The sequence below is a fragment of the Symphalangus syndactylus genome, chromosome 24 (assembly GCF_028878055.3).
Source record: "Symphalangus syndactylus isolate Jambi chromosome 24, NHGRI_mSymSyn1-v2.1_pri, whole genome shotgun sequence".
Taxonomy (NCBI): Eukaryota; Metazoa; Chordata; class Mammalia; order Primates; family Hylobatidae; genus Symphalangus; species Symphalangus syndactylus.
Genome location: NC_072446.2, coordinates 36,407,333 through 36,431,008, shown reverse-complemented (window position 1 = coordinate 36,431,008; position 23,676 = coordinate 36,407,333). Strand labels below are relative to the sequence as shown.

At 50.3% G+C, this 23,676-nt stretch overlaps 2 protein-coding genes across 46 annotated transcripts in view; one reads left to right on the top strand and one right to left on the bottom strand.

Moving 5' to 3' along the window:
* The window catches only part of EPB41L1 (erythrocyte membrane protein band 4.1 like 1), a 177,856-nt gene that overhangs the window by 87,263 nt on the left and 66,917 nt on the right, over positions 1–23,676 (top strand). For 6 of the 44 annotated variants that reach the window (XM_063633641.1, XM_063633636.1, XM_063633635.1 and 3 more), the window contains exon 1: positions 11,760–12,088. The exons of 27 other annotated variants lie outside the window; for them this stretch is intronic. The gene's annotated coding sequence lies outside the window, so the exon portion shown is untranslated. Of the gene's footprint in view, positions 1–11,722; positions 12,089–23,676 lie in introns of those variants that run through there. 11 more of the 44 variants (XM_063633621.1, XM_063633618.1, XM_063633617.1 and 8 more) reach the window with 6 other exon arrangements.
* On the bottom strand, positions 7,211–13,093 carry LOC134735860 (uncharacterized). Of its 2 annotated transcripts, none has more exons than XM_063633807.1 (3): positions 12,788–13,093; positions 12,255–12,446; positions 7,211–11,066 (listed from the first exon to the last, which is right to left on the bottom strand). In XM_063633807.1, the coding sequence occupies exons 1-3, from the start codon at positions 13,088–13,090 to the stop codon at positions 10,803–10,805; spliced, it is 759 nt and encodes a 252-aa protein (XP_063489877.1). In that variant the 5' UTR covers positions 13,091–13,093; the 3' UTR covers positions 7,211–10,802. The 2 variants fall into 2 exon arrangements, with proteins under 2 accessions (XP_063489877.1, XP_063489878.1); XM_063633808.1 differs by having other exon boundaries at positions 7,211–10,279.

The window sequence follows — 23,676 nt, the reverse complement described above, 5'->3', positions numbered from 1 at the left end:
TGGTGTGATCAGCGTGGTCACCAATCCAAGACATTCATTCTAGAAGCTGGCGTGGCCTCCCTGGCCATGCTGACAGACTTGTTCATTAACGTAGTGGAGAGTGATTCATCGGAGCTGGTGGTGGCAGCAGTAACTCTGACAGAGTGGAACTGCTCTCACCATCCTGTCACTTGGCCTCTAAAAATAACTCCTGCCTGTTCCGAGTGACCGCACCACCAGGTGTCTGGAGGTGCAGTCCTGTGGTTGTGGCTATGTGAGGGAGGGTGTGTGTGTGTGTGTGTTGGGGATAGAGGTGCCATCTGGGGGCCTCTTGATTGGTTGACCTCTGAGCCAGGGCTTTGGGGTGGGGGTATGAGAGGCAGACCAGGCTCTCTCTTTTCTACCCTCTCACAGCTGAGGACATAGACAGCTAGTGGGGGTAGCGGTATTTTTCAGGACTATATGCTCACTCCCTGCTGAAAAAGGGCGGAGAGAGTGGAATGGAGAGGGTGACTTCAGAGGCAATATGACAAGGGTGAGGCAGGCTCTGGGGAAGCACAGCATTTAGCTAATCAACATCTGTGTCCCACAAAAGCCCATGTAAAAGCTCATCTTCTTAGTGAAGTCTTTAATGTAGGGTTCCTTTAAATTAGATACAAAATACAAAATACACACAAATACGATAATTTCTTATCGTGGCTGATTAGAGATTGTCTAGCCCAAGTCTTAATCAAGGGGGTTATCTGTCTATCACTCAGGGGGTGATCTATGCATGGGCTTCATGAACTTTCTTGATGCCTGAAAGATAATAAAGGTAGGGGTGTGTGTGTGAGTGTGTGGTGCATGAGTGTGAGTGTGACTTTGTGTGTGTGTGTGTGTGCATGTGCATACCCATGTACATTTTTCTAGGAGAAGCTCTGCACTTTTCATTGCATTTTCAAAGGAAATCACGACCCATAAAAGGTTTTCTTTTTCTTTTTTTTTCTTTTTTCTTTTTTTTGAGACAGTGTCTTGCTCTGTCTCCCAGGCTGGAGTGCAGTGGTGTGATATTGGCTCACTGCAACCTCTGCCTCCTGGGTTCAAGTGATTCTCCTGCCTCAGCCTCCCAAGTAGCTGGGACTACAGGCGCACGCCACCATCCCTGGCTAATTTTTGTATTTTTAGTAGAGATGGGGTTTCACCATGTTGGCCAGGCTGGTTTCAAACTCCTGACCTCAGGTGATCTGCCTGCCTCGGCCTCCCAAAGTGTAGGAATTACAGGCGTCAGCCACTGCGCCCAGCCCCCTAAAAGGTTTAGAACTACGCTAGTCCAACCCCCTCACATTACAGGTAAGGAAATTGAATTCAGAGAGGAAAATGACTGCCCAAGATCTCACAGCAAAGGTCAAATCAAGGTTTCTTGATGCCCAGCCCAGCACCCTCTGCCACACAGGACGCCACCCTCCCCTGCCTGGTTCCTTGAGCCAGGGTCTAGCTAACTGCAGTAGGCAGGATCACAGTACCATTTTCCATACCCTCTTGGCTGGCATGGATCCAACTGAACAGTCTTGAGGCTTTCAATCACAGTGGGCAGCTGAGCACTCACCACCGGACCTTCCCACTCCCAGGGGAAAACCCATGGGGCATCTCCTGACTCATTCTTTTAGAGGGCATCTTTGCCCAGGACAGTTAAATCTGTCTGTTGACATTCTTATCCTGGTGGGACACTCCCTGATACAGGAAGTGCCTCTGCCTTGTGGGAAAGGAACTGACCCTCAGGTCCTGGAGGACAGGAAATGGAATGGGTGAGTGGGCCTGGGAATATTATATGATGGAAAGGCAGGAGGTCATGGCTAGTGGCAAGAGACAGATGCTGTCTCATTGTATATGGGAGGAATTAAACTGCCATAGGAGTGAATAATAGGACTGATAAGTAACATTTATTGAATACTTACTATAAGTTAACACTTTTCTAAGATATTTACGTGTTACTTCCATTAATCCTTATAATAACTCCATATGGTTATTATAAGGAAACTGAGGCACAAATAAATTAAGCACATCTAGGAAACAGCTGAGCCAGGATATGAAGTCAGGTCCTCTGACTCCAGAGTATACATCACTCTGGAGCCAAAGTGTAGGCTCCTAGCCTCTATGCTGGCAGACCTGAAACTCCAGTGTGTGTTAGAATCACAGGAGGGCTGATGAAAGCATTGTTGCTGTTCCAAACCTCCTAGTTTCTGACTCAGTAGGTCTGTGTGGGGCCTGAGGATTTGTGTACTTAAGAGTTCCCAGATAAGGCTGGGTGCGGTGGCTCACGCTTGTAATCCCAGCACTTTGGGAGGCTGAGGCGGGTGGATCACGAGGTCAGGAGTTCAAGACCAGCCTGGACAAGATGGTGAAACCCCTGTCTCTACTAAAAATACAAAAAAAATTAGCCGGTTGTGGTGGTGGATGCCTGTAATCTCAGCTATTTGGGAGGCTGAGGCAGAGAATTGCTTGAACCTGGGAGGTGAAGGTTGCAGTGAGCCGAGATTGTGATCATACTACTGCACTCCAGCCTGGGTGACAGAGGGAGACTCCGTCTCAAAAAAAAAAAAAAAAAAGAGTTCCCAGATATTGCTGGTGTTCCAGGGACCTCACTTTGAAAATCATCCCTGTTTCCTGATAGGAAGAGATGAACAGAGGGAAAAGAAGTGGTGACTGATCTCACCTGGATTATTGCACTGTCCCACTGTGGTTCCAGGCTTCTCCTTCACTCTAGTCACTGACTCTTCACCAGGAGCAAATTAATTTTCCTAAAGCCCAGCTCTAATTATGCCTCTGCTCAAAGCTCTCTGGATCCTCTGACACTGTCCACCATCGCTGTCCAGTAGAAATGTCTGCAGTGATGAAATGTTCTATATCTGTACTGTCCAGTATGGTAACCACTAACCACATGTGGCTATGAATTTTACATTTTGTTCCATTAAATTTAAATTTAAATAATCACATGTGGCCAGTTGCTAGACAGTGCGGTGCACTTGGTTTGTCATTCAAGGCTCTGCTTGGCACCAGCTCCTTTCTATCTCCTCAGGGATAGCCTCAACCTTCAGTATCCCAGGCTCCAGGCCATATGCAGCCTTTCCTGATTCTACCTTGTAATTCCCAGCACTGTGGCTTGTGTTATGCTCTCTCCTCAGTCTACACTGTCCTTCTGCCCTGCCTTTAATGCCCAACCTACATGTGACCTCTTCCTCGAAACCTCCTTTGACACCTGCTGCTCTCTAATCTTTTTCTCCTCTGAACTCCCCAACACTCTGTCCTCTTCTTACAAACTTTAGTGCTTTCTGTTTTACATTGCAGTTGGCTGGTGTGGGTATTTTCTCTTACTAAACTGTGAGCTTTTGGAGGATGTGACTGTTTTCTGTAGAGAGCTCTTGCTTCCTACTGCAGGTCCCTCCAGGTACACAGAGGAGTTCAACAAATCCCACAAACCTTTGCACTGGCACACTGGGGATACAGAGATCGGTACCATAACTTCCCTGTCCTCAAGCTGCTCACAGGCTTCTACGAGAGTCTGATTCATGCCCAGAGAACCATTGAAGCCAATGGTTATTTTGGGCAGGGAGATAAAAGCCACAGAGGGCCCAGTTGGCGAGGGGAGTCCAGCAGGAGCTGCCTAAGCAGAAGGCTGTGTTTACATACACAGACGACTTCTCTGCCCAGTCTGGCCTAGTGTGGGGAGATGGGAACATTCAGGCATCACTGCCTGGCTGCCTCGTGAAGTTGGGGATTAACCAGTGATGCAGCGGCTGGTCTAGCTGTCTGGTCCCTGCAGATGGATGGATGAAGAGAGGATTGAAAAGACAGCAGAGCAGTGCCAGCTTCTGGAAGTGAAGTGCTGGCTGGGTGGAGTGGGCACCTGGGCTGGGAATGTGAGTGCAAGCAAATGTTTGTGAACTGACAGCAGACAGCAGGTGAAATTCTGCTGGGTCTGGCTTGGGGGGTTATGAGGTCTTCATAACAGTCCCTGTTTTAAATGGAAAAACTGTTGAAAAGAAAAAAAAAAAAAGGAGGTCAGGTGCAGTGATTCATGACTGTTATCCCAGCACTGTGGGAGGCCAAGGTGAGTAGAACACTTGAGCTCAGGAGTTTGAGACCAGCCTAGGCAACATGGCAAAACCCTATCTCTACAAAAAATATAAAAATCAGCATTGCATGGTGGTGTACACCTGTAGTCCCAGCTACTTAGGGGGCTGAGGTAGGAGGATTACCTGAGCCCAGGGAAGTTGAGGCTGCAGTGAACCATGATCTCACCACTGCACTCCAGCATGGGCGACAGAGTGAGACCCTGTCTCAAAACAATAATAACAACAACAACAAAACAGAGGAAAAAAAGATAGAAACAGCTTTCTGGCTTTAGACTCTAATCCTAAGAGTATTTTACATCCTGAAAATCTCTAGTATATATTCATCTCTGGGACAAAAACATTAACAAAGGAAACTTTATTGATGCTATAACATAAACACAGAAAAGTGCACAGATCATAAGTTTACACATACTTGTGTAACTACCCCCCAGACATGAACAGAATATGTCTGTATCTCCAGAATAAACCTGTGTGAAGCCTAATGTGTGTAGGATTAATGATAGAACAAACACGGGCCCTGGAGTCAGGTATGCTTGGGGTTGAATCCTGGGCCCCCGCACCTACTAGCAGTGTGACCTTGGATGAGTGATTTAACTTCAGTTTCCTCCCCTGTAAAATCAAGGTGGATCTATAATGTCTGCCTTACAGGGAAGTAGGAGATTTAAAATTGAAAATATAGGCAAGTTGCTAGGCACAGTGCCAGCACGTAAGTGGGGACTCAGATACTTTCTGCAATGGCGATGTTAATTGATGGTGATGCTGCAGCACCTTCTGGCACTCGGGACCGAGGACATACACACAGCTTTTCTCCTGTTGCCTCTCACTGCTTCCAGCCTCTGTATGACACTCTCCAGCTCTCTTCTGACTGCAAGGAATTAGAGATGCTGTGATGATGCAAACTTCAGCTGACACTTCAGGCACCCGATGGGAGGCTGGGTGGACATCTGTGGGACATCTAGTGGGAACATGGCCAGATTTTTCATGTTCTGGCCTCAGGAATGTGGCTCCCAGACCTCCTAGAGGGGCTGATTTCCCAAGAAGCAGCTGGAAGCATGGGGACCTGTTAAGAAACATAGCCGAGGTGGAGATAAGGCAGAACTCAGCCTCAGGAGTGTCCTGGCGTCCTGGGTGGACTCCTGGCTCCTACTTGCTCCCTGGCCTCTGGCTGTTGGTGTGAAGATGGCTAACACATACTATGCACATATTGTGAACTGGGCACTGATATGGGCCTTCAGGGCTGTGTGTGGGCGGGGGGAAGGGACTATGTTGAAAAGTGGCCATTATCCTAAAGCTCATAGTACAATGGAAGTTTAAAACCCTTGGACAGGTCACATGACCCTGAACTTGAGGGTGGCAGGAGGGAGAGAGAGAGGCTAAGAGGTTATTTCTAGCCAGAGGAGTTGGTGCAAAGAGGAAGGGTTCAGGAAGGACTTCCTGGAGAACGCCTAGAAGAATAACTATGGAAAATGGGAAGAGGGTCTCCCAGGCAGAGAAGAGGGCACAGCCACTGTGCCCTGGGGACCTGGAACCGGTCAGTTTGACAAAGCTCATCACATGGAATCTGAGAATGAGGCTGAAGAGCCAGGTGAGACCAGGCTGTGGAAGGCCTTGAGAGTCGGGCTGAGGTGTTTGAGTTGCTTCATCAGAGAATGAGGAGCCACTGAAGCTTCTTCTATTGAGGAAGCAGAGCAAGACCAGATCCTCTTAACTGTGCTCTGTGGAGACCAGCATTGTTTTTAGCCAAAGATGGCAGTCAGTTGTCCAAGCCACTGGAGTGGGCTGTGAGAGCCTCTGGGATGCCCAGACATGTACAGGGGGCTTGGCTGTGGGTATAGAAGAGGAGAAGGGACATGGACCAGAACCAAGGTTCCCAGCTTTGAGAAATGACAGTCTTACTGGAGACGTTGGAGAGCCTCATGACAATTGAGCCCCAAATTCAGAAGTAGAGGCAAGGATGAGATGAGGGTCCAGTAGGCAGAGAAGAAGAAACTGCTTGGGGGAGCATGCGGGGAGGAGACGGGGCCGGGCTTTCTGGAGGGGAGGCAACCTTCAGAATGGGCAGGCTTTGCAGACACTGAGGGTACTGCGGGGGCACCATAGTGGGGTCCATCTGAGGTGCAGAAGGGGGCTTGGAGCATGCCAGCACCATACAGAGCCTTTGTGGGCATTCTCGCATGTCATTCTCATAGCTCTGGAAGACGGTGCTGATATTATCCCCATTGTACAGATGGGGCAACTGAGGCTCAGAGAGGCTAAGGCCTTGCTCAAGGTCATGCAGCTCCTGTGCTAATAAATGTCCCCCATCCCTGCCCCAGCCCCCTTGCCAGAGGTGAACATTGCCCTTAGGCTCTTCAACAACACTACACTAGATACATATGGGAAAGTGCTTTGTACACTGTGACCTGCTATGCAGTTTGCAGGCATCCTCATCATTCCACGCTAGAATAAGGCTTAACGCAGGAGGGTGTGATTCCCACGGTCTGGGCTGGATGGAAGGTTACAGGGAAGGGTAAGGTCTCTGGGAACTGCAGTGCTTTGAGAGGCTTCTTACAGGAGACGGAGAAGAGAAAGTAGGGGGCAGCTGGAGTGGGGAGGTCCCTGCAAGGTGGGCACTGCCACCTGTCCACCCTGCCTAATTCCTCCACCCAGACACAGCTGCCCTGTGGTGCCCTCCGCAGAGTGCCAACCTCAGTGAAACAGCCTGCCAGGCAGCACTTCCCGGACTGGTGGGTCATGCTGCTCTGGTAAGTTTGGCTCCAGTAGCTCCCTCCCTCTGGCCCAGCTCCCAGTGGCCTGGGGCTGTCACTGGGCCCAGCTGCCCTCCGGGGCAGGAGCCAGATGCCCTCCAGCTCTCTTGTCCTGGAATACCCTCCTCCCCATGACCTCACCTTTAACCCAGCTTGGCTTAGTGTCTTCTCCTCCAGGAAGCCTTTTCTGATCCCTATGGCTGAGTTAGGACCCCAGAGTATCTAAACCTATACTGACCAAAAGAAATATAATGTGAGCCACACATGCAAGCCACATGCAATTTTAAATTTTCTAGTAGCCACATTTTTAAAAAAAGTCAAAAGAAACAGATGTAATTATTCAAATGATTTGTTTTATTTAACCCAATACATTCATAAGGTTTTTTTTGTTTTGTTTTTGGAGAAGGAGTTTCACTCTTGTCCCCCAGGCTGGAGTGCAATAGCGCGATCTCAGCTTACTACAACTTCCGCCTCTTGGGTTCAAGCAATTATTCTCCTGCCTCAGTCTCTGGAGTAGCTGGGATTACAGGCACATGCCACCATGCCTGGCTAATTTTTGTATTTTTAGTAGAGATGGGGTTTTACCATGTTGGCCAGGCTGGTCTCAAACTCCTGACCTCAGGTAATCCGCCCACCTCGGCCTCCCAAAATGCTGGGATTACAGGTATGAGCCATGCCTGGCCATAATGTCATCTCAATATAAAAATTATTAATGAGACATATTACATTCTTTTTGGTATGAAATCTTCAAAATCTGATTTTTATGTTTACAGCACATTTTGATTTGAACGAGCCACATTTCAAGTGCTCCATAGCCACTAGCCATGGCTAGTAGCTACCATATTGGTTAGCACAGACCTAAAAACAGGGAGTTTATAAGGGTTGAAGCTCAGAGTTTGGCACCAGACATACCTGGCTGTCATATTCCGGCCCTGCCATTTATTAGCTGGATGAACTTTGGGGTCGCTAACCCTTCTGAGCCTCAGTTACTTCAGCTGTGAAAGGGATTAATAATTTCAGTGCCAGAGAATTGCTTTGAGGATTAAACAAATGAATGTGTTTCCAGTGCCAGGCACAGAGGAAGTGCTCAGAAAATGCTGGTGATTCATCTTCTAGTATCCTCTGATGTGCTGGGGTATGTGCCTCCACTAGATTGATTGTGAATTCAAGGGCAGAGGCTGTATTCAATTCCTCCAGCCTTCCCCAGTGTCCAGGGCCTGCCTGGCTTGGTGTGAGCATTACTCCTTGCTGAATGAAAGATTAAGTCCTTGGGCTGGGAGTGCTCCCCACCCCACCCTGCTTGCCCAGGAGTCAAGGGCCCTGGTGGCTGGGAGTCAGGAGACCACTGACTACCTGTGGGTGACCTTGGCAAGTCACTGCTTTGCTTAGAACCTTGGTTTCCTCCTTTGAAAGATAAAAGGGAGATAGGAGGGGCCCTGCCTGAAGTGTTTGGTTGAATCTCTGCCCCGCAGTGACCTTGGGGGGCTGTGGCTGACTCTGTGTCCCTTGCTTTCCCAGCCAGTGGAGCGAATCACTTCCGTTCTCCTTCTGACTTTCCTGTATCCTGCACTTTTGCACCATTAAGTTCCGTCCAGTTAAAATTTAAGAGGAAAGAATTTCTCCTGTCTCCTAGACAGAGCAGAGAGGGGATGAAGGGTCCTGTCCCTTCTCTTCTGCCAGCATCTGCTGACCTCCCATCACAGCAGCCCAGTGACAGACATGGGGCAGAGATTCTCCCATTTTATAGGTGAGAAAATTGAGGCTCAGAGATGTCAAATAACCTGCCTAAGTAATACAAAAAGAAATGGTAGTGCTAGGGCCAGAAGCAGAATTTGCAGCTAAGGAACTGAGGAGCCCCTTTTTTGGATGGGCTCCTCTTTCCTTCTTTCTCCATGAGACTTAGTCCTGGGTTGAGTACTGTCCCCGTGCCTCAGTTTCCCTGCCTGGGGAGTGAAAACAGTCAAGTAACTCAAGTAGTAATTGCAACTGATGCCTATAGGGGCCATATATTCTTAAGTGTCTCTCCTGCTTCCTCCAGCCTGATTTTTCTGGAAAGGGTTATTGTTGAGTAAAGTGGAAAGTATCTAGTCCAGGGAGCCAGTGTAACTATGCAAGCGTAATCTTGGGCAAGTCACTCCCACTCTGAGCCTCAGCCTGCCTATTTATAAGATGGGGGCCGGGTGCAGTGGCTCACACCTGTCATCCCAGCACTGTGGGAGGCCAAGGCGGGCGGATCACGAGGTCGGGAGATCAAGACCATCCTGGCTAACATGGTGAAACCCTGTCTCTACTAAAAATGCAAAAAAATTAGCCGGGCGTGGTGGTGGCAGGCGCCTGTAGTCCCAGCTACTTGGGAGGCTGAGGCAGGAGAATGGTGTGACCCCGAGAGGCGGAGCTTGCAGTGAGCCGAGATCGCGCCACTGCACTCCAGCCTGGGCAACAGAGCGAAACTCTGTCTCAAAAAAAAAAAAAAAAAAAAGATGAGGGATGATATTATCTCACAAGATGCTGTCCAGATGACACACAAAAGTATTTTGCAAACTGGAAAGTGCTAATAGAAATGTTAGTGAATAATAATAATAATCAAAATAATGAAAATAGCAGAAGCCTCATTTTCTGTGTGGTCTCAATGACCTGAAGTGAATTGAGCCCTTTGGGTATAAATGCAGAATGATGTCTGGGAACATCCTGCCTCGGTCTTTGGAGTGTAGCCTGGATTCTCCTGGGAAAGTGAGAGGCTCCATCTGGTTGAGGAGGGTGGGAAAGTGGCCCTGCCCCAGGGGAGGAGTGGGGAGGGCTTCAGCCTGGGGGAAGGAAGGAAAGGGAGACGGCCAGGGAAGGAGAGTTGAACTAAGAGGAACAGAGGGAGCCTTGGCCATGCAGCCCAGAGCCTCCTGCCCACGGGAGCCCACGATTGGGGAGGCTCAGCCAGCAGGGGAGACTGAGCCTATTTGGAATCAAAATACTTGAAGGCAGGCAGTCAAGAATCTCCTAGCAGCTGTGCATCTGAAACAATAAATGCATCTGGTATAACTCCTGAGTTTTATTGGTCCTTTCACTCATTCATTTAAATAAATGTGTGGTGAGCTAAACTCAAACAGAGCACCTTATGTGGCAAAGTGACTTGCCCAAGGCCACAGCCCCAGGGGCCTGTGTGAGTCTCCCTTGGGAGCTCCTGGGAAGAAGTGAATTTGAAAGGCCTGGGGATGAGAAGTCCAAAGGCAAAGGACAGGATTTGTACAGAAGGCTGCCAAGCAGGACACTGGTCCTTCTGTCAGTCCGCCTGGGCAGATTTGTCTGTCTTCCCACCTTCTGTCTGGAGGGTGGTCCTGTTCTCTAGGACTGGGAGGAGCTGGCTTCATTCTGCTCTCTGCTCTTCATCCGCTGCTGAACCTGGTGAGCAGGGGGAGTGAAGGCACCGGAAGCTGTGTCTAAAGACACCTGATGAAGGAGGTTTAAGTTGGAGAAGAGAAGGCTTGCTTTGGGCATGGTACAAAGGGATGCAGTTGTATCTTGAGTTCTCTAAAGGGTGCTGAGGAGAGGGCATAGCCTCATTCTCTGGAGGCCCTAGAGTGCATATGAGGACCCAAGGTAGAAGGTCACCATGATGGAGCAGCACACTGGGAGGGAGGAGTTGGGGGAGGAAGGTGCCTGGCTCTATAGTGTGTGACAAGCAGAGATGGAGAGCCCACTGGTGAGGCTGATACTGAGGGAATCACGCAGGGAAGGATGGAGGGCTCAGCTCACATCGAGGCTACTTCCCAGCTTGGGGCCTCTGTGCTTCCCAGGGCAGTGGATTCTGTGGTAAGGAGAACTATGGCCAGCACATGGTAGGTACTTAAGAATGACGTGAAGAATGAATGAATAGTTGTGTATGCCTGGGTGTGGGGGTGGTGACTGGGGGGTCGCGGTCATATGGATTGCAGTGGATCCATGGACAGAATCTTTGGAGATCATGCTGCGGTTACCCACCATTCTCTCTATGCCTTCGCCATGAACTAGCGACCCTAGAGATAGGAACGTCCAGCTCTTTCATCATTTGCAAATGAGGCCCAGAGCATGGAACAACTTGCCCAAGGGTACTTGCTGAGCCAGTGGCAGAGCTGGACTGGAACCCAGGCCCTCTCCCTCCCAGAGTCCTCTGCGGCTTGAGGTCCCCACCTTTGGATTGCGTGAGACGGAGGTGCTGCAGTGGTTGGACTGGTTTTTTGAGCGGGTAACAGTGCTCCTGGAGGGGAGGAGCATGGCTTAGCTTGGTTTTGAGCCATGATCTCTGCCACAAGCCGCTTGGCCATCCCCTGCCCCTTCCTGGAGCTCAGGTGCACACTCAGCCTGTGCTCAGACACATACAGCAAGCGTGCCTGTACACAGGCCCCATCCCCAATAGGTCCCTGGGCTCACTGTTACACTTACTGTCATTGTCACCAAGGCACATGTGGACAAATGTACACATAGACACCCTCTAGACACACTCAGAGGCACAGAGGATTCCCAGGAGACAGTTGCAATACCTCCTCCCAGTGGGGGAGGACGCCGAGTCCTAGGCGGGTTCTGCCCTGTCGCTGTGCTGCAGGGGTGGTGAGGGGATCCGGCTCCGGTGGGATGGGAGGCCCACTGAGGCTGAGTCACCCCTTCTGAGTCAGGGATCCATCCCTCTCTTCTCTCCTCCCCCTCCCTCTCTCGCTGCTGAGCCCCCAAGAGGGCTTGGCGAGAGCGAGGAGGCCCGGGGCTGGCTAGGACCAGGGTGGGGGCAGCCGGGGCGCTCGAGAGGCCCCCCTGCTGCACAGTCCCGCAGTGGTCTGGGAACTGCCCGTGTAGCAGGGACCGGGAGAAGGTGGCCTAGGAGTCTGAGAGAGAGGGCGGGGCGCGGGGTGGTGGTGGTAGAGGAGACAGGCAGAGAGGAGGCGGAGGCAGGGGCAGGGCCGCCGCGAGCTGGGAGGCAGGCGCGAGCGGCGGCCGCCCCTGGGCTGGGCTCCGAGGCCGGGGCGGGGGCGGGGGCTGGCCGCGCGTCGGGCGCCAGGCCCGGGGCTGTGGGCACCGTGCCCAGCCCCCGGCGCACGCCGAGCCGCCGCCGCCGCCGCCGCCGCTGCTGCAGTCGGCATCCATCAGCGGGCGGGGGTGTCGCCGAACAGGCTGCTCCGCAGAGCCCGCCGCGACCCCGCGCCGCCCCGCCCCGCGGCCTGCCTGCCAGAGGAACCGAGGGGGCCGCCCCTCGCCCAACCTGCCCGACATGGGGACCCCCGGGCCCAGGTAGGCACATGGGGGGATCAGGTGGCTCTCGGGGCCGGGGGCTTGCAACATCTAGGCCCAGCCTCCAGCCCTGGGGAGGAACGGGGGCGAGGCCGAGAACTGAGTTTTCAGGCTGTTGGTCCCCTGGCCAGTGTGGGGGAGGGTCTCGCTGTTCCTCCCTACCTACCGGTCTGCAGCCTCCTCCAAGGCCTGGAGAGAGGATCCAGAGGCTGGAGGGTGGCGGGGGGTTGGTCCTGCTGTAGGATAAGCGGTGGGTGGGCGCCGGGCTCCCACCGGCTGGCCCACTCTCTTTTCGGAGAGCACTCCTGCTGCCGCCTCCAGAGGCCAAGGGCTCTTTGGATTTCTCCTGCTTCGGACGCTGCAGGAGGAGTTCTTGGCTGGAGCCTGGGATGCTGGCGAGCCCTTGCCCTCATCTCTCCTCACTCTGGTTACGGACCCTTCCCCGCTCTGGGCTTGCCTCCCCTTCCGTCTCCCTTCCAAGTCCGTCAGAGCTGCTAGCAGGGATCTTAGCTCTAGGACTTCTGCGGTTCTGGCCTGGCATTGTCCTGGCCAGTGACTGTCCCCTGATCAGAGGGAGAGGGCTTGTGTTTCCCACTTGTGTCTGGCACCTTCACACTTGGGGAGGTCCAAGGGCCCTAGAGGCTGGGGTCTCAGGGATAGGCATGGGGGACCAATGTCTACAGCCACTGGGGTACTTACTGGGTGCAGAGGCCACTGACTGGCAGACCTATATGGCTCAAAGTGGTCCATGGAGACCTTGAAGGCTAGACAAGGACCAAAAGGGAGTTCTGGGGATGCTGGTCTCTCCCTCAGCTGCCAGCCATCGTCGTTGCTTTTCCCTCGGAGCTCTGAGGATGCATTGGTGGGGGAGAGAGTACCACGTGTTCCCACATTCACTTCTGGATCTGCATAGCACCTCCTCTGCACCCAAAGGTGGGAATGTGAGACGGCCGGATTTAGGACCTCTCCAGGGCTGTGCGGAGTCCAGCGGCTTGGCTTCATTCCCACCCCGCGCCCCCCCACCCCCAGCATTAGGAGCCTTCCAGAATCAGTGGCAGTTGAGCCAGGTCAAGATCTGGGGCCTGGATGGTGCCCTCCGCAGCTCCTGGAAGACTCAGTGCCTCCTGTCCCGGGCAAGGGTGTGGAGAATAGAGGCAGCTGTGTGCCTCTCTGCCCACCCATTCCTCCAGATGGAGCCTGCGGCAGAGGCAGCCTGTGCCAGCCTCCTCTGTGAGCCACCGTGGCCCAGGAAGGCTCTGCCAGCTCCGTGCAGGGATGGAGCTGGCTTCTCCTGGCCAGCCTGAGGTCATGCCTGCCTGGCAAGCCAGGCACAGTATTTGTGGCATGCAGAGCACAGTCCCTGGGATTTCAGGGGCACCTCAAGGCAGTCCTGGAGGAGATCAGTACAGAGGGCATTGTTCCTATTAAAGCCCTTCCTGGGCTATGTGACAGTCCAGTCCTCCTGGGCTCAGCCCTGTGAGCTTCTTGAAGAGCTTCTTCTGTAGAATCCTGCATGAAAACAATGCTTGGTCAGGTAGTCCTCACTCAGTCGATATTGAAAGGTTGAATGGGGCCTAGAGAGTAAGAGTAACTTGGCCAAGGTCACAAAGCAGCTGAACGGGGGAGTCAGCACTAATGTACCCAGGTCTTCCACCTCTTGTTCTGGGGCTCTTGCAGCTCAGATGCTGGCTTCCCTGCTGAGGTGGCTGTGCTATAGACAGGACTCTGCCAGGGGCTAGGCATTGTAGCCTGGAGCCTGAGTCTACCTGATCCCTTAGGAGGGGCATTATGTTGGCCTCCCAGCCCTTGCCCTCAGTAGGTGAGCAGGAGAGGCCAGGGCTGAGAGAAAGGGCCGACGGTGGCCCTGGACCCTCTTGGAAGTGCATGCAGCTGAGAAGATGCCAGGTGCCCAGGGGTGTTCTGGCCTGAGCCTCCAGGGGGCAACAGAGAGAGTTTTCCGACTTCAGGCTGTGGGGGGAGGTGCTTGTTAGCACTTCCCTAAGAGCCCCTTTCTGGGCTTCTCTGTCCCATTTGTTAAAAGGGGACACAGGCATGCGCGGTGGCACACGCCTGTAATCCCAGCACTTTGGGAGGCTGAGGCGGGCAGATCACAAGTTCAAGAGATGAAGACCATCCGGGCCAACATGGTGAAACCCCGTCTCTACTAAAAATACAAAAATTAGCTGGGCGTGGCGGTGCACGCCTATAGCCCCAGCAACTCGGGAGGCTGAGGCAGGAAAATCGCCCGAACCCAGGTGGCGGAGGTTGCAGTGAGCCGAGATCGTGCCACTGCACTCCAGCCTGGAGACAGAGCGAGACTCTATCTCAAAGAAAAAGAAGGGCGAGGGGGATGATCATCTCTGCCTGGAGATAAATACCAATGATTACACAATCAAAGTGATGGTATTTATTGAAACTTACTGTATGCCACGTACTGCAAGAAGTGCTTTGAGTCATTTCACAATAACCCTATCAGATAGGTGCGATTAATTATCCACTTTTTACAGAGGAGAAACTGAGGCTCAGAGAGGTTATGTCACCAGACTGAAGTTACACAGCTGGAAAGTGTGGGGTGGTCTCAGTCTAGAGCCCTTCTTTCTACCATGACATTTACTGGGGGCAATGTCTGGAAGTACCAGGTTGGTGTCCAGTGGAGCCAGGCAATTCATTGGTAGGCCAGGGCTGGTCCAGGTGGAGAGGTGTGTGAGGTGTGTGTGTGTGTGTGTCTGGCAAGGCAAGGGTGGCTTTGTGGACTGAATATTACTATAGTCCTGAGGGGTAGGGGTAGATAGGTACTGACTAGGAGCCCTCAGAGAAGGATTAGCCTTGGGCTTCTCCTTCCTGGCCAGGGTCCCCCAGAAGTGGGGAAACACCAGACTCCCTGCTCCCATTGGCTTTTAGGGAAGATGGGCTGGCCCTGGACACATCCCGAGGCCACAGTGGGGACTGGGCTGAGGAGGCCCTGTTGGCAGGGAGCTGAGCCTTGGTGGATGGGTGGGGGTGGAGCAGGCTGGCACTGCTTCCTTTGTGGGCTGGAGGCTTGTAGATCAGAATAGTAACAGCTAACATTTATTGAGCATTTATTATGTGCCAGGCCCAGTTTTAAGGGCTTCCATGTACAACTCATACATTCTTCACAAAGCCCTATGAGGTGTAGATGAGGTATAGGAGTTATTATTCTTCCCATTTTACAGATTGATGGAGCTGTGGCTTAGACAGTTGTTCAAGGTCAAACAGCTAGGTTGTGGGGGAGTCAGGATTCAAACCTAGGCAGTGTGGGTCAGAGCCATATTCCTGAAGGCCATGCCAGGCAGCCTGTAGTTTCTCAGAGGCCATACTCTGTTTTGTTCAAGTTGAAATAGTCACTCAGTCAGATGCATCCCTCTCCTCAAAGGCCTCCCAGTCTGGCTGGGAGAGATGCAGACATGACACACTAAAAGTAAAGTGTGTGCTATTGCATAGGCTCAGCATGGATTCCTATATTGGTGCTCAGGGGAGGCTTCAAGAAGACGGGGACCTTTGAGCTGGGCACTGAAGGCCAAGTCAGATTTTGATGGTTGAAGGGGGAAGGGCACCCACTTCCCCAGGTCAGAGGGGAAGGAAATAGGAATGCCTTTGAAGAAGAGTGGGCGGTCTAATGTACGTGGAACAGATAGTGTGTGTGGCGGAGTGTGAGCTGGGAGGTGACTCAGAAAGTCACCTTGTGTTTGGGTTTTTGATGGAGCTCTGGAATCCACCAGACATAGGCTGTAGTCACAGCAGTGCATTGTATTAGCCATGTGGCCTTGGGCACATCACTCAGCTGGCCTGAACCTCAGTTTCCTCATTTGTAAAATGTAGATAAACATGCCTGTCTCATAGGGACCATGTTGTGGTTGTTACATAAAGCACCTAGTGTTATGCTAACACATTGCAGGAACTCAGTAAACATTACTTCTCTCCCCCTTCTGTCTCTCTTAAATGTCAGGCCAAGGTGTTTCGACTTGACATGAGCCGAGATGCTCTAGGAACGTTTGCAGGATTTCAGTCTGCTGAGGAGCATGACAGAACTGTGTTTTGGGAAGGTCCCTTTGGCAACCGTATGATCCACAGGAGAGGGTGGATGTGATCTTACAGGAGAAACCTTAACGGTGGGGACTTGGAGGGCTGGGGAGGGAGCAAGATTGGCACTCACTAAGGTGTCCCTCCGGTAGTGGGTGGTTCGCCAGGTTGGAGAAGGAGGAGCTTGGAGTGGGTAAGGCCACAGGGTCAGGAATTCTGTTTGAAGCCTGGTGAGTTTGAGAAGGGCTGGTCTCCCTTTAGTCATTTGAAAGATTGGGTAGCATCTTTTTTGCACATCTGGCCTGTTTTTCCTTTGAATTATTTCTTTTGAATAAATCCCCATCAGAGCTTCCTCTATAATAGCAGTAAATTGGGACTAAGTGTCCAACAATAGGAAGATGATTGGGAAAGCTTTGGAACATCCACTGGATAAAATAATATGCAGTGGTGAACACCCACAGAAAAACTGCTTGCAGTGGATGGAGCTGTGCAATTGCAAAGCTCTTTTGCATCCTTGATTCATTTTGTGCTTATGACTGCCCTGCGACAGAGGTGGGGCTGGGGCTACATCCTTTCTGTGTTTGAAGAGAATGACGCTAGACTGCAGTCTCCTTGAAGGCAGAGTTCACATTTTATTCATTGTTTCATCACAGCATGTTGCTCAGTGATTTGCAAATACTTGTCCGATGAAAGAATGAGTGAACTAATCAAGAGGGGAAGTGACTTGATCAAGGTCACTCAAGTTGTAAGACATAGTGCCTGCCATATTCTTGCTATTCCCTACTTGCCACATTCTTCTCACTAACCACTCATTATCTTCGAGGGGAATAGGACAGAGAGGTTTCCAGTGAGGACTTGGTACTTGCATAGAACAGGGCTTAAGTCTTCTTTCTGTTTTTACTAGCTGTGAGGCATTGGCAAGTTAATTAATCTTTCAAAGCCCCAATTTGCCCAGCTATAATGTGGATAGTCCAAGTACCTGGTTTTAGGGTTGTCATCAAGATTGAATAAGTTAAGGCATGTAAACATCTTGGCATGGTAACTAGTACATAGTAGGGTATCCATGAACATTAATGGAGATGATGATGATGTCATGATGTGATGTCATTAATGGTCTGATACAATTAATGTTAAATGGGAAAGAAGACCCATAAGATTATCAGTATTCATATTACAATGGTATAAAATTAGGTATGAACATAGATACAGATTGGAAGAAAACAGGCAGAAAATGGAGTTCCAGCAAGCATATGGGAAGTAAACAAAACAGAAAAACAAATATTTCTTTACTGTTATATTTACTTTTCTTTAGTTTTAATTACAAAAAAAAATTTGTGGAAAATCTAATAATTCAGAAGTGTAGGCCGGGTACGGTGGCTCATGCCTATAATCCTAGCACTCTGGGAGGCTGAGGCGGGTGGATCACCTGAGGTCAGGAATTCAAGAACAGCCCGGCCAACATGGTGAAACCCCGTTTCTACTAAAAATACAAAAAGTTAGCCGGGCATGGTGGCTGGCGCCTGTAATCCCAGCTACTCAGGAGGCTGAGGCAAGAGAATCTCTTGAACTCGGAAGGCAGAGGTTGCAGGGCAGTGAGCCGAGATTGCTCCATTGCGCTCCAGCCTGGGTAACAGAGCGAGACTCCGTCACAAAAAAAAAAAAAAAAAAAAAAAAAGTATATTCTCCTCTTAGATCCCCAAACAAATCCTACTCTCCAGTCATAGCTAATAACAGCGTGTTGTGTATCCTTCCAGGATATTTTCTATACCAACATAAACATACAAACCAAAATGGGATCATACATTGCATTATTGTTTTACAACTTGCATTTTTCATGTAACTACACATTGACATCTTTTTTTTGTCAGTAGATATAAAATCTATCTCAAAAATTTTTGCAATAGGTATGTTATACTTTCATAATTAAATTTTTAATGGATAAACCCTAGCTAATTTGGCCAGCCCCCGTTGATTGACATTTGAAGTTGTTTCCAATTTTACGGTATTCTAAGTAACACTAACTGAACTCTAACAGTATTTAGACAATTAATGAAAATCAAGTGAAAGGAGTCAGAAACCATGAGACCGTGAGAGTTGCCCTCAAAGGTCTGCTGCTTCTTCCTTCTCCTGTTCCCTCCTCTTCTCACTGGAGCCTGGGGGGACTGGTCTTGGAGGAGGCCATCTCTCTGTCACCCTCAAAAGGTGGTGATGTCCCAGGGAGACCCCTTCTTTCACCCACCCAGTATGGAGCTCTCCTAGGAAATTTTCAAATTCTCTTAGGATGCTCTAAGCTGCTGCTTGGGCTGTGCAGCTGCCCACACCCAGACTGTCCTTGGACAAGCTTTTTACCTTCTCTGTACCTCAGTTTGTCCATCTGTCTGGTGGTGATCAGAGCCATTGCTGCCACTGAGTATCTACCATATGTCAGATACTGTGCTAGAGCAAGCTTCATGTGCATTATCTGTTTTTTATTTTTTCTTTTTCTTTTATTTTATTATTTTTTTGTTTGGTTTTTGGGGTTTTTTTTGTTTTTGTTTTTGAGATGGAGTCTTGCTCTGTTGCCCAGGCTGGAGTGCAATGGCAGGATCTCAGCTCACTGCAACCTCCACCTCCCCGGTTCAAGCAATTCTCCTGCCTCGGCCTCCCGAGTAGCTGGGATTACAGGCACGTGCCACCTGCCTGGCTAATTTTTGTATTTTTAGTAGAGACAGGGTTTCACTGTGTTGGCCAGGCTGGTCTCGAACTCCTGACCTCAGGTGATCTGCCTGCCTCGGCCTCCCAAAGTGCTGGGATGACAGGCGTGAGCCACTGTGCCTGGCCATTATTCTTGTTTTTCTAAAGACAGCCCGTCACTCTGTCACCCAGGCTGGAGTGCAGTGGCATAGTCACAGCTCACTGTGACCTCAAACACCCAGGCTCTAGTGATCCTCCTGCCTCAGCCTCCTGAGTAGCTGGGACTACAGGTGCACCCCATCATGCCCGGCTAATTTGGGGGTGGCGCAGTGTAAAGACAGTGTCTCTCTCTGTTGCCCAGACTGCTCTTAAACTCCTGGGCTCAAGCAATCCTCCCACCTTGGCCTTCCAAAGTGCTGAGATTACAGGCGTGAGCCACCACACCCTGCCTATCTCATTTAATTCTCACTGTACACCTTGGAGATGCATGGGATAGTCTTCTCAATAGAGGTTAAGTAACCTGCCCAAGGTCACCAAGCCTGTGGCATCAGGATTCCAGCTCTGGCTCCTAAGCCCATGTCTGTAACTGCTGTTTCCTGCCCACTCTCAACAGTGGCTAATTGGTGAGGTCCAAGTGAAATGATTATAAAAAGATCCTTTAAAGTGCCCTGCGTGTGGGAGGGATTGATACTGCCGTTATTATTTCTACATCCAGATCAACAGTAGCTTTGGTTATATGGCTTACAGCAAGTTGGAGGTTGTGGCATGTAGCAGCATTGAGTGGGGAGAGCACTGGACTGTGAGCCAGCAGACTTGAGTCCTAGTCCTGGCTCTCCTTGAAACTGACTAGCCATGTGGCCTTGGCCACTAAGCCGCCTGGGAAATAAGCTCACCTACTCCGTGTGGCCCTTGTGCAGCTCAAATAAGATAAAGCCCAAAAGACAGCCAGCACGTTGCCCGGCTCTCAGAGGATACCCTGCTAGCGGGAGGTCTCTCTCTGCCTTCTGCAGCGTCATCAGGATGGGCCAGATGGGCCAGATGGGACGCATTTCTCCATTTTGATGCTGTTACTCTGCAGTTCTGTGCTGTCACGTGGTCCCCAGCCCACCACTGCACATCAGCCTGAGGCTCCCCGGTGGCCCATGAAGCTTTTGGGCAAGAAGCCAAGGCTGATGGGTGGTGGCCTTTTCACATTGTTTGGTCTAAAGTGGTGTCCGTGGGTACTGCAAGCCTCTGACAAATTGCCATTTCCCCACTGCCATGTACAAATCCAAGCACCAGACAGGATGACTGCAGACCCAGCTCCCTTTTTGATCCTTTTGGCCTGGCTGTGAAAGTGGCCTGAGGTCTCAGAGGCAGCTCTCTCAGCCTGTACCCTCCATCCTTTCATTCACGTCCATGCAGACATTATCACTCAAGGAAGTGAGTGTTCCATACTGGGAAAATCCCCTTGGGAAGTCACATCATCTCCAGCAAGTGAGAGAAAGAATAAGCCCTAATAGGCACTGTTTCTGGTATTTTTTTCTTGTAATTCTTCTTTTTTCTTTTCTGACTCCAAAAGTAATACATGCTCATAGTAGAAAATTGAAAAATACAGAGAAAAAGGCCCCTATTTCCTTCTCCAAGGGAAGGCTATTGTTAACATTTTAGTCTTTGGACTTAATTGGAGAGTAATATTTCTGGAGCAAATATTTCTAATATTCTGGTATGTGTTTAGTGTTTTACAGGCATGATCTGATTCCATTTTCACAGTGAGCCTGTGAGGTATGTAAGTTTATCATCATGACTTTACAGATGAAGAAACTGAGGCACAAAGAGGTTAAGGGGCTTCCTTTACGGTTCCCTTGCCTTCCTTGACTTCTTAGCCTATTCTGCCTCTTCTCAGGCTCCCCTCATCCTAAATGAGCATCAGGTGGTGGATCAGTCAGATTCTGACAGGAAACAGAATTCTACTCAGATGCTTCACCTGAGGAGATGTTAATAAAGGTGTGAGCATGGTGAGGGGAACCCACACGGGATGGTGAGGCACCCACAACTAACAGTGACAGAAGGCATTACCAGCTCTCGGCCTGAATGAGCAGGAGGAAGTGGTGTTACCTGAATTCCGTGACCGGTAGAGGTGGGCAGGGAGCTGTCGCAGAGGGGCTCAGCCACCACCAGGACCACAGAGAGAGAAATTGGGGAAGATACACCTAGGATCTCTCGCCTTCCACCTTCTGAATTCCTGCCAGTGCCTTCTTCTTTATTATTTTTTTTAAGACAGAGTCTCTCTCTGTTGTCCAGGCTGGAGTGCAGTAGCATGATCTTGGCTCACTGCAACTTCCACCTCCCAGGTCTGCCTCAGCCTCCCTAGTAGCTGGGACTACAGGCGCCTGCCACCACACCCAGTTAATTTATATATTTTTAGTAGAGACAGCATTTCACCTTGTTGGCCAGGCTGGTCTCAAACTCCTGACCCCAAGTCATCCACCCACCTTGGCCTCCCAAAATGCTGGGATTACAGGCGTGAGCCACTGTGCCCAGCCCCTTCCAGTGCCTTCTATTGGCCAAATGGAACCAGAAGCCAGGAGGCAAGGGAGCTCAAGGGACAGTCCAATGGGCCAGCCTCCTGCTTCTTCAAGCAGGTCATGGATCTGGGGGTGCACATGGAGACTAACAACCCAGGCGACATGGTTGTAGGGAGATGGGAGAGACATGTCCCCTGACTTCCCAGAAAGAAAGAGTTGTCTTAGTAACTGATTTTTAAAAACATCATTCAAAACAAGAGACTTTTTTTCTGCCTGGGAGTCTCTTGGTGTTCTGGTGTCTCCTCCCTCCCCTGCCCCCCATCTCCTCTCTCACCTGGTTCAGAATTTCCAAGAACACCTGGGCAACAGTCTTTGGTGTCATCGGTGTGCAGGGTTTAGAAGAGACAGCCTTGCTTGCACGATACATGTGGCTGTGTGTGTTCTCATGTTGTTTCACTGCTGTGCCTATGCATGCAAAGACATGCTTCTTGTGTACATGTCATAAGCATCTATAACATAGTCTCCTCTGTATCCAGCAGGATATTAACTTTTTATTTATTTATCTAATTTTATTTTTTTGAGATGGAGTCTTGCTCTGTCTCCAGGCTGGAGTGCAGTGGCATGACCTCAGCTCATTGCAACCTCTGCTGCCCAGGTTCAAGCAATTCTCCTATCTCAGCCTCCCGAGTAGCTGGGACTACAGGAGCATGTCACCATGCCCGGCTAATTTTTGTATTTTTAGTAGAGATAGGGCTTCACCATATTGGTTAGGCTGGTCTCGAACTCCTGACCTCAGGTGATCCACCCGCCTCAGCCTCCCAAAGTGCTGGGATTACAGGTGTGAGCCACTGCGCCCGGCTCTTTATTTATTTTTGAGACAGAATCTCACTCTGTTGCCCAAGCTGGAGTGCAGTGGTGCGATCGAGCTCACTACAACCTCTGCCTCCCAGTTTCAAGCAATTCTTCTGCCTCAGCCTCCCAGGTAGCTGGGATTACAGGCATGCACCACCACGCTTGGCTAATTTTTGTGTTTTTTCTAGGAACAAAGTTTCACCATGTTGGCCAGGTTGGTCTTGAACTCCCGGCCTCAAGTGATTCACCTGCCTTGGCCTCCCAAAGTGCTGGGATTACAGGTATGAGCCACCGTGCCTGGCCCAGGACGTTAACTTTTGTATCTCAAAGTCCTTCCATTCTCTAAAATAGCCTTGATCTCCATGGCCTTCCTCTGATGTGGAGGACAGGGTCTCTCATCCCTGTTTGACACATGAGGAAACTGACGCTCAGAAAGAGGAAGTGGCCGGGTGTGGTGGCTCACACTTGTAATCCCAGCACTTTGGGAGGCCAAGGCAGGTGGATCACCTGAGGTCAGGAATTCAAGACCAGCCTGGCCAACATGGTGAAACCCTGTCTCTACTAAAAATACAAAAATTAGCTGGGCGTGGTGGCATGCACCTGTAATCTTAGCTACTCGGGAGGCTGAGGCAGGAGAATTGCTTGAATCAGGGAGGCAGAGGTTGCAGTGAGCCAAGATTGTGCTACTGCACTCCAGCCTGGGCGACAGAGCGAGAATCCATCTCAAAAAAGAAAAAAGAAAGAGGAAGTGACCTGCCCAAAGCTGATCAGATCGGAAGTGGAAGCACTGAAGCAGCAGTGGTCCTGATTCTGAGTTCAGCTCTTCCCAGTATATTTCCTTTTCAATCTTGGGAAGTCTTTCTTTAGCCAGCCCCAACCCTGGGAGAAATCAGTACAGCGTGAGCCCCCTGAGGTTGCTGGAATGCCATACAGTGGGAAGAACTCTGGAGTCAGAGATACCTGGCACAGCCTTATGACCTTGGACAAATCCATTTGCCTCTTTGAGTGTGTGCATCCTCATTAGTAAAATGAGGAGAATAATATCAGGACTTTGGATGGAAACATCAGGTGTTGAGATAAAATAAATCATCAGGAGAGGCAGGCTGGCTGGTAGCCACAAAGGCTCCCAAGGTGAATGCAGCCCAGGTCTCCATCCTCAGTTGGGTAAACTAGAAGTTGTCTCTTTGTGTTCTATCCATCAGTCATCCATGTGTTCAACCTTTTATCCATCTACCCCTCCATCTGATGCCAAATCTGCTGAATGTGAATTCTGGCACTGCTGTTTACTAGCTGTGTGACCTGGGGCAAGTTCCTTAACTTTTCTGCTTCAGTTTCTTCTTTTGTAAAATAGGGATAATAAGACTGCCTATTACCCATTATAGGTTATTGTGAAGATGAAGTGAGTTCATTGATGTAAAGTACTCAGATCAGTGCTTAGCAAATAGCAGACTACAAATGATAATGTTGTTTTTATTTATCAAGAACTGCGCTGAGCCCTGGGGATAATGGCTAACG

What these genes read in the sequence shown, in the direction of transcription:
- LOC134735860 (XM_063633807.1), bottom strand. Translation starts at nt 13,090, where the DNA reads ATGAAGCCAAGCCGCTGGACTCCGCACAGCCCTGGAGAGGTCCTAAAT. An exon ending in GTCAGTGGCCTCTGCACCCA is followed by an intron (nt 12,447 to 12,787) that starts GTAAGTACCCCA and finishes CTCCTCCTGCAG; the next exon opens with CGTCCGAAGCAGGAGAAATC. An exon ending in TTGGAGGAGGCTGCAGACCG is followed by an intron (nt 11,067 to 12,254) that starts GTAGGTAGGGAG and finishes CCTCCCCTCCAG; the next exon opens with GAGCACTGTTACCCGCTCAA.